The sequence below is a fragment of the Camellia sinensis genome, chromosome 14, assembly GCF_055761805.1.
Source record: "Camellia sinensis isolate YWXY chromosome 14, ASM5576180v1, whole genome shotgun sequence".
In the NCBI taxonomy this organism is placed as follows: Eukaryota; Viridiplantae; Streptophyta; class Magnoliopsida; order Ericales; family Theaceae; genus Camellia; species Camellia sinensis.
Window position 1 is genome coordinate 35245505 of NC_138974.1, and position 17712 is coordinate 35263216.

The window sequence follows — 17712 nt, forward strand, 5'->3', positions numbered from 1 at the left end:
GAAAACCAAACCAACCCCTGTATTTCACTTAAGTTTTTGCTTTGGCGAGGAAATGTAACAAGGACTCTTTTGTTTGTTTCTTCTATGGCTATATATAAATTCCCATTTTGCATGCAAACATTCTTATCATCCCAAGCACTACCCACACCTGATTACTGATTCGCAAGCTATATATCTAGCTATATATTTTTCCTTACTGTTCTAGTGATGGAGATGCCTAAAACAGACGAGAAAAAAGAAATAAAGAGCCAATTGTTCAGGCATGCCATGAAAGGTGAATGGAAGGAAGTCGTGGAAATATACGAGAAAAATGCAGAAGTTCACGTGGCCAAGATCACCAAATCAGGAGATACCGCATTGCACCTAGCGGTGTCAGATGGCCAAGTTCAATTTGTTAAACTGCTCGTTGATACAATTAATGACCATGATGGTGGTGGTGGTGAAGGTGAATCAGAAGATCCCAGTGTACAAGTTGAGGAAGGTCTTGGTGGTGAAGGTGAACCAAAAGATCCCAGTGTACAAGTTGAGGAAGGTCTTGGACCAGAGGCTCTCACGATAAAAAATGAGAGAGGGAATACCCCTCTCCATTTGGCAGCAGCATCGGGTAGTTTCGAAATGTGCTATTGGATCGCTGTAGAACATCCAAATTTAATTTTTATTCGGAACAAGGAGAACATGAACCCTTTGTTCTTGGCTGCTCTCAATGGTAAGAAAGATGCTTTCCTCTGTCTTGATAATCTTAGTAGCAACAAAAAGCCCTTGCTTGAGTACTGTAGAGGGAGCAACGGCGATACTTTTCTTCATGCTGCCCTCAATGGCGAATACTTTGGTGAGCTATCTATCTGTCTGTCTGTCTGTCTGTCTATCTATCTACAAAATGACATCTTGCTCTTCACCTTATTATGATGTTGCATATATAAAACAGTTAAGTCTGCTATTAGATTACGAATTTAAATCATATCTATATACATATTTTTATTATTTTGTGTGCTGATGTACATGTGATGTGATGCGTTGTGCTGGGGACAGATTTGTCATTTCAAATAATTTGCCGATATAGAGAAGCACTTAATCTCTACAATGAGAAAGGATTCACCCCACTTCATGTTCTGGCCACTAAACCTTCCTCCTTCAAAAGTGGAAAGCGACTTGGATTCTTAGAGGGAATCATTTACTACTGTAACTTCTCTCTCTTTTTCTCACTTATAGGAACATCATTTATGAATACGTGATATTACGTTGGACTCAAGTTTACTCCTCTCATACCACTCCACACATCACGTATCAAATGGTTTCTTCAGAAATTCTGATGTTCTTTAATTTATAAATATATACTCTCTCTTTTTTTCTTTTTTAATTAGTGTTGGAATGTTATCAGGACGTGAGAATGTTTTGGAATGTTATGAATTTGGATAAAGATTTGAAAAGGGGCAGGAAAAAAGCAACACACACTTTACATATTTCTTTTCCTTTTATTTTTCAAATATGAATTCATAAACCAAACACATAATTAATTTACACCTACTTAGTTAGTGACATTTTTAAAAAATGTCATTACTACTAAAATTTAATGGCATCTGTTGATAAATGTCACTAAAATAATTTCTTGTGTCATTTTTTTATAAAATGTCATAAAATTGATATGACATTTCTTTATTAAAATGCCACTACAGCCTTGTATATTTGTGGTTATGTGGCATTTTTCTAAAATGTGTCACCAAATATTATTTTCGTCACATTTTCTAAAAACATGCCACTAACATAGTGCTACTAAATTATGTTTTTGTTGTAGTGAGGGCCACTAGCTAGGCCAATTAACTCTGAGACTTGTAGATTGTAATAGAATCAGATTGCCACTTTGTAATTTATTACTCTTTTGTTGAGTACATTTTTATCTCTTTATGGACATCAATATTTGCAAGGTACATTTGTTGAGGAGCTCAAGGAGGATAAGCGGGAAAGGGTACCGAAACCCGAATCTCAACTCGAAAAGCAACCCAAACTTCCGGAGAACTACCAAGCGTGTTTCTTCATCTATGGACTGTACCAGAAGGTGGTCCGTGTAATTCGTGAGTTTTTTATTTTATTTTATTTTTCTAATTAATTCTTATATGCAATTATAGTTAAGAGACATGTAAGTGGGAATATTCAAATAGCTGACCTCTTTCTTAGTCAGATACAAAATTATTGTGGCATGTTGTTAGAGTAATCAAAAAAAATTATTTTATTTTTTACAATTGTGTCATTTAAGTCTAAGGAATGGAGTATTACTAATTTTTAAATTCAGCTGCTACTAATTATATATATTGAGACAAAGGTTTGCTTTGTGAAGCCCCCAAAACTTGGTCTTGATGTCATATTAAAATTTTAGTGATATATACTTAAATTCAATTTGACAATAGGTTGATACCCTTCTAGACTTTACAAATTAAAATCGACCTAAGTTGTCTTTGGATATTGGATTTGACAAAAAATTTGTGAAAATAAAGAAAATATGAAGGGAATATATATATATATATATAAATTAAAATTAAAAAAAAAATTAATACTTTTTTTTCCTGTCCCTCTACAATTTGTTAATTTTTAAAGTAATATGATCTTGATTGTATAATGATCAGTTTATAAAGGGGAAGCAACAAATTGATTAACAAGACCCCATAAATTTTGTTCACTAATACCAAACTATTTTCTTTTCAGATACGAAAAAGAATAACGGACAACAACAAACGAAAGGAAAAAGCAAAGGTGAGCAAATCATAAGTCAGGACATTTTTTTTAATGAAATTATGTGATATATTTGCGTCAGTAATAGAAAATCATCAATGTAATTCATAATTGCAAATTATCATATTATCAATCCTATTATTAGTAATAATATTGATGTATCAATGTTATTCAAGAATTTGGTTTGGATAGAAATCCTCTATATCTATAATTATCCACAACATTTTTCATAAAATGTTAAAATTCAGTAACGTAATTATCCAAAAAATTTTTTTATAGAATTTATATTCTTGGAACCTATTTGTGGAGATACGTTAAACAAAATCTATATTTACCATAACATTTTAAAAGAAAAAAAAATTGATTATGTAGAAAAAAAACTATGAGATTTCTTTGTTGTGAACTAAGAAATTTTGATGTTAGCTGAGAATTTTCACTATTAACCAAAAAATTTGTCAGTTAAATATATTTCAATTTACGAACAAAAACTGTGAAATTTCACAGTTTCTGCACAGCCACTATGAAATTTCTCAGTTACTCAAAATATCACAATTGTTTTTCTTTTTACATAATTTCACATCCAAGACTGATCTTCTTTGATAAACTCGACAAGTAAATTCCAAAATTATAAATCTTACTAAATATATGTCTCCCCTTGTAAGCAATTGATATATCAATACAATTGCTTTTGCCGATCAAAAAAAAAGAAAGCTTGATTGACCCCTTAACTATTTTCTTTTTCAGATACAGGCAACAATAATACACACCATAAAATAGATCTGGAAAGCCCAGGTAAGTAAATCAGCAATCAAACTCTTACATTTTGTTTTCTTAACTACAGTTTGGAAAACTTTTAAAAACTCCTAATGTATTGTGGTATTTGTCCAACAAAAATACATGACACATTCATTCGACGAGAAGGTAAAATAAATTTTACCCTCTAGCTTGTTTTCTTTAACTATAGCCTAAAGTTGAGAATGTGATAATTTGAACATTTTCAACTACGATTGACAATAATACAAACAAACAAGCCGATACGAAAAACCAAGGTAAGTAGCTATTAGTAAGACTATTACATTTTGTTTTCTTAACTATACACAATATCTTTCATTTTTTAATGCAGTCTGACAAACAAATAAACAAAAGTGCAAAAAAAAGACCATCAATTTTTTTTAATGGCTGGAGGTGCTCATTTTTCCTAAATTAATGGATTTGAAAATGTAAATTTCCTAAAGAAATTTGTGTAGAATTATGTTGAAATTGATTGTACACTACAAGTCTACAATTAATGAAATTTAACTCATATGTGATTCGTTGATGGGAAAGATATGAAGGGATGCAAGATAAGAAACTGTCTGGCAATGGTAAGCCCAAAATGGATTCCTTGTTCAGCCCTTGTACAGAGAAAGAAGATCCATGTAACATTTTCCCGCCCTTGCTATAACATTCTACAAAAATGAAAACCCATGTAACATTTTCCCGCCCTTGCTATAATTCATAATTGTAGAATGTTATTGTCAAAACACTACAAGAAAAAGCACATTCGGCGACTAAATTTTTAGTCGCCAAAAGTCTATTTTTAGTCGCCAAAAGTCGACTTTTTAGGTTCCCCAACTAAATTTTTTAGTCGCTGGCTTTGTCGCGAAAACATGGTCGCCGGAGGTATTGGCGACTAAAACTTTTTTAGTCGGCAAAAAACAGGTCTTTAGCGACCAAAGTTTTGGTCGCCAATAGTAAATTACACTTTAAAATTATATATTTAGCGACTAATCTTTTAGTCGCCAATAGTCAATGAATCGCCGACCAAACCGTTTTGTCACCAAAAGAAACACTTTTGGCGACCAATAATTTTAGTCACGAAAGGTTATTCCGTGAAAAAAAAAAATACTAACTTTTCTGAGATTCAAACCACCAACCTCCCACATTCTAAACCTTTCGCAACACACTATTTCCACTATGTCACTACAACACCACATGAATATATATGCAACATATATTATTTATATAGTATATTGACCCGTATTAATATAAAACTATATATATAAACATAATTATTTTTATTCAAATATAATATGTAAAAAATAAATTATTTACTAAAAAAAAATTAGACCACTTTTGGCGACTAAATCTATTTTTTAGTCGCCAATTCTATAGTTTTGGCTACTAATTATATTTTAGTCGCTAAAAAAATTCATTCCCCGCCTAAAAATAACCACTTTTGGCGACTAAACTTTTAGTCGCCAAAACCTTCACTTTTGGCGACTAAAGTGAATTTTAGTCGCCAATTGTACACTTTTAGCCGCTAAATTTTTTTTAGTAGCCAAAAACCTTCACTTTTGGCTACAAAATTTATTGTTGTCGGTAAAACACGTATAATCGACGACCAAACTATTTTTTGGTCGCCAAAACCTATACTTTTGGCTACTAAATGTTTTTAGTGGCCAAAAACCTTCACTTTTGGCTACTAAAATTTTTTTAGCCGCTAAAACCCATATAATCGGCGACTAAACTGATTTTTAGTCGCCAATAAGTATACATTTGGCTACTAAACTGTTTTAGTCGCCAAAAGTCTTCACTTTTGGCTGCTAATTCCATTTTAGTCGCCAATTCTGCTACTTTCAGCAACAAAAATTTTATTTTTAGTCGCCAATTCTGCTTTTTCTTGTAGTGAATTATTATTATTATTTTTTTTTAACTTACTAAGCATGTATATATATGTTTAATTCGCAGTTCATGAGCATGACATTTTTCCGCCCAATTACAAATCTTGTTTTGAACCCGTCAAGCTTATGTACAAGGCATTTCTAATCATTCTTGGATGTGGTATATACTATAAACTTCCCACAGCAATCCTCCTTTGGTCTAGTTATGTTTTTTAAAGCATGTTTTTGTGCTCAAATTAAGTGTGTTTTTTTTTTTTTTTTTTTTTTTTGGGGGGGGGGGGGGGGGGTGTTGGGGTTTGTTGTACTAAAGGATCAAGAAATATACAGAAGGTGCTGGATAAAAAAAAGCAACACGTATGGACTGTCCAAATTCTGAATAATCTCCTTCCTCTGTCAATGACACATTGGGATGAAAATAATGGACAAAAACCGCCAGACAATGTTAGCAAATTACAACACCCTGAAGACAACACTGATCCGAGCACACCGGCGCTAGATGGTAATTTTATACTTCTCTAATATCTTCTTGTTAGGTAGTAGTGTTTTGAAGTTGTGGAACAATTATTGGTAGATCAAACAAAGAATGATGATCGACACAAGAATGAGACGCCCATATTAGTTGCGGCAAAGTATGGTATCATAGAAATTGTGGAGAAAGTTCTGGAACAATTTCCAGTGGCCATTCACGACACGAACTCTGATGAAAAAAATATAGTATTGCTGGCGGTTGAGAATAGGCAAACCAATGTATACAAGTTCTTACGCGAGAGGAGTGTCTTGAAAGATAGCATATTTAGTAAAGTGGACAAGGATGGCAACAGTGCTGTGCATCTAGCTGCAAAGATTGGAGAATATCGTCCCTGGCTTATCCCCGGTGCCGCCTTGCAAATGCAATGGGAAATCAAGTGGTATGAGGTTTGTATCTATCTAGGCCGAACCAGAAACTTTATCTAAATTGTTACATAGCGTTGTGAAAAAAAAAATTTACGAGAAATTTAAATAAATTTAACAAATAATTTTTTAATTTTTAAAAGTTTTGAACTATTAGAATGTTAGTATGCAATTGGTTATTAAATTATTGTCTTAAGCTATTTTATTGATTAATATAATCTAATAAATAAGTAGTAAAAAATATTTAAGACCCCTAAAATATAACTCTTAAATTTATACTCAAGGATGTTAAATGTTGCATATCAGTTGATTGTTTAGAAATTAATTAACTAAGACTCAAGGCATGTCACTATGAATAAATTTATGGGTGAAATTTTAGGTTATTTAACACTGTCCATAAAAAAAGTACACATACCATTTTATTTTTAAAATTAAACAAATAAGTGATATGTACCTCCTATATTAGTAAAATCAACTTGATAAAATTAATGATATTATTTAAAATATAAATAATTAGAGATTATTTATTTTCATTATACATTGTGAAAAATATTAATGAAATAAAAATAATTTTTATAAAATTAAGAAATCATCCCATTATATATTTCATAGACAGTCATAAATATAAAATTAGTAATAAATTGTAAAAAATCAGACCCGGCCCCCTACACCCTTTATCTACCAACACATTTCAACTACGTTTTGTTTTTTTGTTTTTTTTTTTTTTTTTTTTTGATCGGCAAAAGAAATTTCAACTACGTTTTGTGATCGAATTTTTCCAAAACACTCCGCACTTTATGAAATTTATATGATTGCGAATTCCATGCTTGGATGTAATGCAGTTTGTGAAGTATTCGATGCCGCTACATTTCTTTGTACACTACAACAAAGCCAATGAAACTCCAAAGGACATATTCACAAAATCACACAAAGATCTCGTCAAACAGGGTGGTGAATGGCTCACCACCACCTCAAACTCGTGCTCTGTGGTGGCTGCACTCATTGCAACTGTGGCCTTCGCCACTGCAAGCAGTGTGCCCGGTGGCAATTCAAGTGAAGGTAAACCAACGCTCGAGAACCAGCCTGCCTTCAACGTCTTTGCCATCGCATCACTGGTTGCACTGTGCTTCTCTGTAACTGCCTTAGTAATGTTCCTCGCCATCCTCACCTCTCGGAATCAAGAGAGGGATTTCCGTATAAGCTTGCCAAGGAAACTTTTGTTGGGTTTAACTTCACTATTCGTATCAATAACTGCAATGCTCGTATCTTTCTGTGCTGGACACTTCTTTGTCCTCAAAGATGAACTGAAGTTTGTGGCAATCCCGGTATATGCAGTGACGTGCTTGCCCGTAACATTCTTTGCAATAGCTCAGTTCCCATTGTACTTTGATCTTATGTGGGCTATGTTTAAGAACGTTCCACAGCGTAGCTACAGGTTGGTTGCCCAATAAGAATGTTCCACACCGCGTTGCTCCCTTCTTTTAGGCGTTTTCGTGAGTTTTCTTTGAGTTGGTCTCTTTTCAATTTGGGGTTATGCTTCTAAGTTATGATGCCTGTTTGGGAGGGTTTTTTTTTTTTTTTTTTTTTTTGAAATATGTTCTTGGTATGTATTGATATAATTGTGTTTTCATATTAATAAAATTTCTTCTGCGTGCCAATATTTTTTTTTTTTGAAATATGTTCTTGGTATGTATTGATATAATTGTGTTTTCATATTAATAAAATTTCTTCTGCGTGCCAATAAAAAAAATTAGAAGTGTTTGAATTAGATGTTTTCCTTCATTATTCGAGATATTAACTTGGGTTTCAAGGAAAATGTTCTATACAAGTATATTGACCTGATTTCCTAATATATATATATATATATATTCAAATTTAGATACTTTTCTTCATTATTTGGGATGGTTTCAAGAAATTATTTCTCAAAACTATTAATCTCAGGTCATGTATATTTTTCACGTACTGAGTGTTGGACAATCTTCACTGTATTTAAAAGGATTTAATTCTGTTGTGTACAAAACAACAACAAGAATAAAAGAAATAGAGAAAAGGAGAGAATATGTTTGATTACAAAAATCAAACTCGAAATAAAAATAAAACAGATTTTATTTTGTTACAAAAACAAAATTAAAATCTGAATAAATAAACAAATAAAAACAACACTGAAAGTAATTAAATAACTTACTTGATTTAATTTCTTCGAATTATTTTTCTGATCAAGTCCAGTGTTTAACACTGTCTCCTTAAGACAGATTCGTCCTCTCCACGGTGCTTTCAGAATTCGGACGTCTATCTCCCAGGATGAAATGATCTTCCACAAACAATAGCAGCACTACTAATTGTTTGCCTTACGAACACACTAAGTGTTTACACTCTTTCTTTTCAAAATAAAATGCAGCAAGATGAAGAATAGAAAACAGAAGTGAAATACCAAATTTCTGAATGCAAAATATCAAATGAGGGTGGTCCTATTTATAGATGTGAAGGTGGCTCTTGGATTTGAAATAAACAGGTATGTAGCTCTTGGTTTTGAATTGAACAGGTATCATACCTGTTGGGTTTTGAATTGAAACAGATTTGAATTAATTCAAACAGATAGTAAAACGGGAAGGGCCCTGTTTGGGTGTGCATTAATTCCAAAACAGTTTATTTCTGTTTGAAACCGGGAAGGGCCCTGTTTGGATGAACAAAAAATCCAAACTAATTTAATTTGAATTCTGGATTTTATTTTAATAAAAAATAAAATTAAATTCAAATGTTTTTGGCCCAAAAAGATTAGAAGCCCAACCCAACCACACACCACGCACCCGCGCCCAAGCCCAGGCCCAGCCCAGCCCGCCCGCCCGACCGGACGGACGGCGGTGGCGGCGCGCGCGCGCGTTTGGTGATTTTTGGGTCCAATGGGTCTAGCCCATTTTGCCCATAACCTCTCCCTCTAAAACACATGGGTACCCCTTGGGGCACACCCCAAGTATCTCACCCTAAGCCTTATAAACCCTTTCAAAACCTCCCACCAAATCAATGTGGGACAAGCCAATTTACAACCTTAAGGAATTTCCACCAAAACTCCATTTCCATGGAGCACACTTTGGCTTCAATTTCCCATTCACTCGGTAATGGTTTTGAGCAACCAAATATACCACGTGAATCACAACGCGGCATAGAACGCGTTACCACTTTGACCCGAGTAAATTGACACTCGGGGCCCACCTAAAAAATAGACCAAACTTGAGGAAAAAATAACCATTTCCAACAATCCCCCACATGAATGGAATTTGATGACAACGGAAATGCAACAATATGCAGACTTAACGAAAGAGTATAAGTCGAAAATATCTTGCATCAGGATAGGTAGTTTTCGGCTTTGAACCTTCCCTAGTGATAACCTATCGGACTTACTGGCTAACCAATGGACGCGATGCCTTGAATTGTTCAGCCGTTTGTGTAAGCCAAGACAATAGATTTCACACAAAATATCTTCTAACACATCGTGGTTCTCACTGTTGTGTTCATTTTGGCCTTGAACGCGCCTGGTTTTCATAAGTGTTTCTAGAGAATTTAGCCTTTGCATTCTCATAGAACCGGCCCCAGTTCAACACTCATATAGGTGATTCTTATTGTGAGTATCTCTTTATACTCGTCTTGATTTTATGCCTTAATCAAGATATAAGTAATCATTAAAAGCAAAGCTTATCCTTATACCCCTGCAGACAACATATGTTGCAGATATCACTCTCACCATAGGAATGGGTAGGAATTTTAATCCCTTGGTGATTTCTGGCGAGCCATACATAACTTAGTTGTCCCTTTGAACTTAGTTCTTGGGATCTCCAGTCATATAAGTAGGGTTACCATTATGACGACTCTTATGTAATAGGCTTTAATCCCATCCCCTTTGATGAACTATACACTAGCTCTTTTGTCAAACCTTTTGTTAACGGATCCGCAATATTCTCTTTAGATTTTATATAATCTATTGAGATTATTCCGTTTGACAACAATTGCCTTACGGTATTATGTCGACGACGTATATGTCGTGACTTACCGTTATACATGTGATTCTGTGCCCTGCCTATTGCAGATTGACTATCACAATGAATACAAATAGCTGGCACAGGTTTTAGCCACATTGGAATGTCTTCTAAGAAGTGACGAAGCCATTCTGCTTCTTCACCTGCTTTGTCTAAAGCAATGAACTCAGATTCCATTGTGGATCGTGCGATGCACGTTTGTTTCGTGGACTTCCAAGAAACAGCAGCGCCTCCTAGAGTAAAGACATATCCACTAGTGGATTTTGAATCTTTAGTATCCGATATCCAATTGGCATCACAATAACCTTCGAGTACTGCTGGATATCGAGTAAAGTTCAAACCATGATCACGAGTAAATCTTAGATATCTAAGAACCCGAATGATCGCTTTCCAATGGTCTTCTCCAGGATTACTAGTGTACCTACTCAATTTACTTATAGCATAAGCTATATCAGGACGAGTACAATTCATTAGGTACATTAGGCTTCCAATGATTTGGGAGTATTTTAACTGAGACACTGCATCACCTTTATTTTTCGATAAATAAAGACTGATGTCTACAGGTGTTCTAGCTAAATTCAAATCATCCTTGATAAATTTATCAAGAATTTTCTCAATATAATGAGATTGAGATAATGCATATCCGTCAGATGTTTTAGTAATTTTCATTCCTAATATAACATCTGCGACCCCCATATCTTTCATATCAAATCTTTTACTAAGCATCTGCTTAGTTGATTTGATCATGTTTTGACTGCTTCCAATGATAAGCATGTCATCCACATAAAGACAAACTATGACATATCCTTGGTCAGTGTTTTTAACATAGACGCATTTGTCACATTCGTTTATCTTAAACCCATTAGTAAGCATTGCATGATCAAATTTTTCATGCCATTGCTTAGGTGCTTGTTTTAATCCATAAAGGGATTTTACAAGTCAACAAACTTTCTTGTCTTGCCCTGATACTACAAACCCTTCGGGTTGTTCCATATAGATCTCTTCATTTAGATCACCGTTTAAGAAAGCTGTCTTAACATCCATCTGATGTATTTCTAAATTAAACAACGCTGCTATAGAAATAAGCATGCGAATGGATGTTACTCTTGTCACAGGGGAATATGTGTCAAAATAGTCCAGACCTTCTTTTTGTCTGTAACCTTTAACAACAAGTCTTGCTTTATACTTATCAATTGAACCATCTGCCTTCATTTTTCTCTTGAATATCCATTTATATCCAAGAGGTTTAGATCCTGGTGGAAGATCCACCAATTCCCAAGTATGATTTTGCATAATGGATTCAATTTCATTATTAACAGCCTCTTTCCACAAAGGTGCTTCAGGACCTGTCATTGCTGCCTTAAAGCTTTGAGGTTCATTTTCTAACAAGTATGTCAAAAAATCTGGACCAAAGGATTTTGATGTTCTCGCTCTTTTACTGCGTCTTGGTTCATCATTAGTTAAATCCTGTTGGTCGAGACTATTACTAGTCTCTTGTGTTTGATTGTCATTAGTCTCTTGACTTTGTGTACAATCATAAGTTCTTTTCTGTGAACTTAATTCCTGTCCTTTCTTGTAAGGAAAGACATGTTCAAAAAACACAGCATTCCTTGACTCGATAATAGTGTTCACATTTATATCAGGTATATCTGATTTATAAGTCAGAAACCGATATGCACTACTATTCTGAGCATAACCAATAAACACACAGTCTATTGTTTTTGGTCCAATCTTAGTCTTTTTAGGAACAGGTACTTCAACTTTTGCCAAACACCCCCACACTTTTAAGTATTTGTAGGAAGGTGGTCGACCTTTCCACAATTCATAAGGAATGCTTTTGGTTTTCTTGTGGGGTATTCTATTAAGAACATAATTAGCAGACAATATTGCTTCCCCCCACAAGTTCTGTGGTAAGCCTGAACTTAGTAACATGGCATTCATCATTTCTTTTAGGGTTCTATTCTTCCTTTCAGCAATTCCATTTTGCTGTGGAGAATAAGGGGCTGTAGTTTGGTGAATAATGCCATGTTGTGCACAAAATTCATTTAATGGTGCATCATATTCACCACCCCTATCACTTCTAACCATTTTAATGGTTTTACCAAGTTGATTTTCAACTTCTGTTTTGTAGAGTTTAAACATTTCTAAGGCTTCATCTTTACTTCTAAGTAAATAAACATAACAATATCTTGTGCAATCATCGATAAATGTTATGAAATACTTTTTGCCACCTCTAGTTTGAATAAACTTTAAATCACATACATCAGTGTGAATTAATTCTAGAGGTTCGGTTTTTCTTTCAACCGATTTAAATGGAGCCTTAGTTAGTTTCGCTTCTACACAAATTTCACATTTATGATTAGGATTAATTTCAAACTTTGGTATATAATCTAAACCAATTAATCTACGCAAAGCATCAAAATTCACATGTCCTAATCTACCATGCCATAAATTTGACTCAAGAATATAAACAAAAGATGTGTTATTCTTATTCATAGCAACTTTCGGTACAACTGTCATTACATTTAACTTAAAGAGACCATCACTCATGTATCCCTTACCAACATACATACCACTCTTTGTTAATACAAACTTATCAGACTCAAATACAAGCCTAAAACCATTTTTACTTAACAAAGACCCAGAAACTAAATTCTTCCGGATATCAGGTACATGTAGTACGTTGTTGAGGGTCAGTTCTTTCCCTGATGTCATCTTCAAGATTACTTTCCCTTGTCCAGCCACAGCAGAAGTAGAAGAATTTCCCATGAAAAGTTGTTCACCATTTGCAGCCTCATTGTAGGTAGTGAACATCTTCTTGTCCGCACATATGTGACGAGTTGCTCCAGTGTCAACCCACCACTCTTTGGGATTTCCAACCAAGTTAGCCTCAGACACCACAGCAGAAAGGTTGATGTCATTCACTCCGTCAGAGATGTAATCCAATTCTGTTACATTGGCCTGATTGGTGGTCTTCTTACTTGTACTTCCATGATTCTTTTTAGGGCGGCGGCAGTCAGAAGCTCGATGTCTAGTTTTGCCACAGTTATAGCATTTTCCTTTGAACTTCTTGCTACTATCGCCTTGTTTAGGACCATCTCCAGTAAACTTTCTCTTTTTGTTATGTGGTTTATGAACTTGTTCAACCACATTTGCCTTGGACTCAATGGGATTTTTCCCATTCCTCTTTTCAGCCTTTCGGTTATCTTCTTCAATTCTTAACCTTACAATCAATTCATCCATAGTCATCTCTTTGCGTTTATGTTTTAAATAATTTTTGAAATCTTTCCAAGCCGGTGGTAACTTTTCCACTAAAGCTGCGACTTGGAATGACTCGCTAAGAGACATACCTTCTGAATGAATATCATGCAAAATTATTTGAAAACTTTGAACTTGAGATATTACCGTTTGGGAGTCTACCATAACAAAGTCCAGAAATTTACCGACGACAAATTTCTTCATGCCGGCATCTTCTGTCTTGTATTTCTTCTCCAAAGAATCCCACAATTCTTTTGCTGTTTTCAGAGGACTGTATACATTATACAGCATATTGTCAAGGCCATTTAGGATGTAGTTTCTGCACAGAAAATCTGAATGTTTCCAAGCATCTACAGCGGCAACAACTTGCCGATCACTTTCACCCTCTTTAAGTGCTGGAGCCTCTTCATGGAGAAACCGGGCCAAATTAAGAGTTGTAAGATAGAACAGCATCTTCTGCTGCCATCTCTTAAACTCGGTACCATTAAATTTTTCCGGTTTTTCTCCATGATTGATTGGTACATGAACATGGTTCTGGATAGGGACCGATGTAGGTGTAACAATAGGAGTACCACTGCCAGATGCAGTTTCAGTTGTAGTAGCCATAATCTCTGATTACAAAAATCAGAAAATATTAAAACACAAATTAATTTTCTAGTTACTAAAACCAGAAAATAATTATAACAACAAAATAATTTTATTTTCCTTGTTACTAAAACTTGAAAAATAAAATATCACAAGAATTTTCTGTAATACCAAATAATATTCTGAATTGTTAATGACACCAGTATCGTACTACTAGTAGTTGTCAAAGAAAAGAGACAGTATATTACTACTATCTGTCAAATAGCATAAATCACTATTTGTTTTTCCAACCAGAATATTAATTTGAAAACACAGAAAATTAAATACAATGAAGATACCCAAAAAGGATTCTGTCTTAAGATTGTTGGACAATCTTCACTGTATTTAAAAGGATTTAATTCTGTTGTGTACAAAACAACAACAAGAATAAAAGAAATAGAGAAAAGGAGAGAATATGTTTGATTACAAAAATCAAACTCGAAATAAAAATAAAACAGATTTTATTTTGTTACAAAAACAAAATTAAAATCTGAATAAATAAACAAATAAAAACAACACTGAAAGTAATTAAATAACTTACTTGATTTAATTTCTTCGAATTATTTTTCTGATCAAGTCCAGTGTTTAACACTGTCTTCTTAAGACAGATTCGTCCTCTCCACGGTGCTTTCAGAATTCGGACGTCTATCTCCCAGGATGAAATGATCTTCCACAAACAATAGCAGCACTACTAATTGTTTGCCTTACGAACACACTAAGTGTTTACACTCTTTCTTTTCAAAATAAAATGCAGCAAGATGAAGAATAGAAAACAGAAGTGAAATACCAAATTTCTGAATGCAAAATATCAAATGAGGGTGGTCCTATTTATAGATGTGAAGGTGGCTCTTGGATTTGAAATAAACAGGTATGTAGCTTTTGGTTTTGAATTGAACAGATATCATACCTGTTGGGTTTTGAATTGAAACAGATTTGAATTAATTCAAACAGATAGTAAAACGGGAAGGGCCCTGTTTGGGTGTGCATTAATTCCAAAACAGTTTATTTCTGTTTGAAACCGGGAAGGGCCCTGTTTGGATGAACAAAAAATCCAAACTAATTTAATTTGAATTCTGGATTTTATTTTAATAAAAAATAAAATTAAATTCAAATGTTTTTGGCCCAAAAAGATTAGAAGCCCAACCCAACCACACACCACGCACCCGCGCCCAAGCCCGGCCGGACGGCGGCGCGCGTGGTGATTTTTGGGTCCAATGGGTCTAGCCCATTTTGCCCATAACCTCTCCCTCTAAAACACTTGGGTACCCCTTGGGGCACACCCCAAGTATCTCACCCTAAGCCTTATAAACCCTTTCAAAACCTCCCACCAAATCAATGTGGGACAAGCCAATTTACAACCTTAAGGAATTTCCACCAAAACTCCATTTCCATGGAGCACACTTTGGCTTCAATTTCCCATTCACTCGGTAATGGTTTTGAGCAACCAAATATACCACGTGAATCACAACGCGGCATAGAACGCGTTACCACTTTGACCCGAGTAAATTGACACTCGGGGCCCACCTAAAAAATAGACCAAACTTGAGGAAAAAATAACCATTTCCAACACTGAGTTAGATTGGGTTATCATATTTAAGATTACTAATTTTGAAATTATTAATTCATTTAGATTGTATATCTTATCACATCTTTGGATTAGACCAAATTAAGAAGAGGAATCAACAAAATCTTATCAATTTTATAATTTAAACATTTCTTTAATTTCTCATTTTGTATTCTAGCTCCTCTTTTGGGATTCAATAGTCTCTCTATGAGAATATCATGTTTGGGAGGAATATTAACTTGGACACCAATTTTTGCAACCAAATGTGGAATTACATATTTTGTTTGATTATTAATCTAATTCCAAGAGCACCTCACCTAAACAATCATGATTATTTTTCTCAAATATAATAAAATTAAAATACTACAATATGACACTTAACACTCTTTTTTATTTCTTTATTTCTTCTCTTATACTATATTTTTTTAAATCTCATCACATACAAATTATTATTCATAATATTCCATTTGAATTATTATTTTTATTAATACCACCGTATTATCTCCTCTCTTTTTTCTTTTTTATATTAATACTAGTACTACTATTATCACCCGATGTCCCGCACCCAAATAAAAAACAATTTATTTAATTAATGAGAAAGGCAGACAAATTGAGAATGGAAAGTGGTAGTTGTTCTTGGGTGGCGTTGGATTCACTGACTTGGCATTCCGACCGATTATTACCGAAATCAACCGATTTTATTAATATTTTTACTAAATATCTCATATGGATGTAGAATTTTCACCATGTAAGTACTATATGAAATATTTGGTAAAAATCTTCATAAAACATTTGAAATTCCTAACATTAGTCAACGAGAAATGACAAAAAAATTGAAAAAGAACCAACAATATCAAACAGATTGAAAATTAAAAATTACTTCTAGCAAAATCATGATCAAACAACCAAACTGAATGTTCAATTAAAACAGTTCATCATTTTTCAAGAATAAAAAGGAACGTAGGCGACGAGTCGAATCAAACGGCTAGGGTTTCTCCGACAGTGAAACACGGTTGACTATTGAGTTCGTGAAATTAATTGTTGGGCTGGCTCATGAAATCACTCGAGACTCTTAAATTATTTATTGGGCCGGGTCGTTAATGATAAACAAACAAAATGCTACACGAGCGAGTCACATGGATGCCACATGGGCTAGCCAACAGTATACCAGTTCAAGTCTACAAAGTACGGGCCCAGTTTGGGCTTGTCATGAGAACTTAATGGTGACTGACTTCAAAATATAATGACAAGTTCAAACAAACCCAATATTTTGAAAAGTATATTCCAGTATCCAAGTCAATTTGCACTAATATTCAACTGATCTGTAGTAAGATAAAATAAAAAATTGTTCAGAATGATTTGAGATTTTTTTTTCCCTGAAATAACATAGTATTTTAGACTATTCAAAATTTATTTGGGAATAAATAAAATATAAAATAATAAAATAATTTTGTTTGAAACATTTTTTTGGATAAAATTATAAATACGCTCCCAAAATTTACTTAAAATACAAATTACTCCCATGATTTTAGAAAATTACAAATATCTCCTTGTTAAAATTTTTATTGCAAGTTGTATTTGCCCACTTGTGTGCCATGTAATTATTTGTCCTTGCAATTCCAGGTCACACGCTTTAACTGTTATTTGTCCATTTGCCTGCAAGATTGAAAAGCAATTTTAAAAAAATATTATTTTAAATAATGATCATTAAAATGACACTGTCTATATATACTTTCCTGGTGAACTTGTTTGCCACTCTGAATTGTTAAACAACCAACAGGCATTCCAATCTTTGCAGGTACTCTGCTGATGTTTGTCTAATTTTATTTTTTGTCTATATATATTGTCACGACCCAAACCCGTCCCCATAGGTTTAACATCGTAACCGGCCAGTAATCCTTGGATTACCAAAGACCTTTGAACAGATTAACACATAATCAGGGATTGCAGAAGCAAA

At 34.0% G+C, this 17712-nt stretch overlaps 1 protein-coding gene across 2 annotated transcripts; it reads left to right on the forward strand.

The window, feature by feature from the left end:
* On the forward strand, positions 1–7938 carry LOC114306830 (uncharacterized). 2 transcript variants are annotated; one of them, XM_028252168.2, is made up of 9 exons: positions 1–829; positions 1030–1179; positions 1923–2069; positions 2698–2745; positions 3469–3516; positions 5455–5547; positions 5698–5886; positions 5959–6302; positions 7121–7938. In XM_028252168.2, exons 1-9 carry the CDS (start codon positions 208–210, stop codon positions 7727–7729), a joined length of 2250 nt encoding a protein of 749 aa, XP_028107969.2. In that variant the 5' UTR covers positions 1–207; the 3' UTR covers positions 7730–7938. The 2 variants fall into 2 exon arrangements, with proteins under 2 accessions (XP_028107969.2, XP_082762193.1); XM_082906067.1 differs by having other exon boundaries at positions 5959–6295.
* The last annotated feature ends 9774 nt before the right edge of the window (positions 7939–17712 follow it).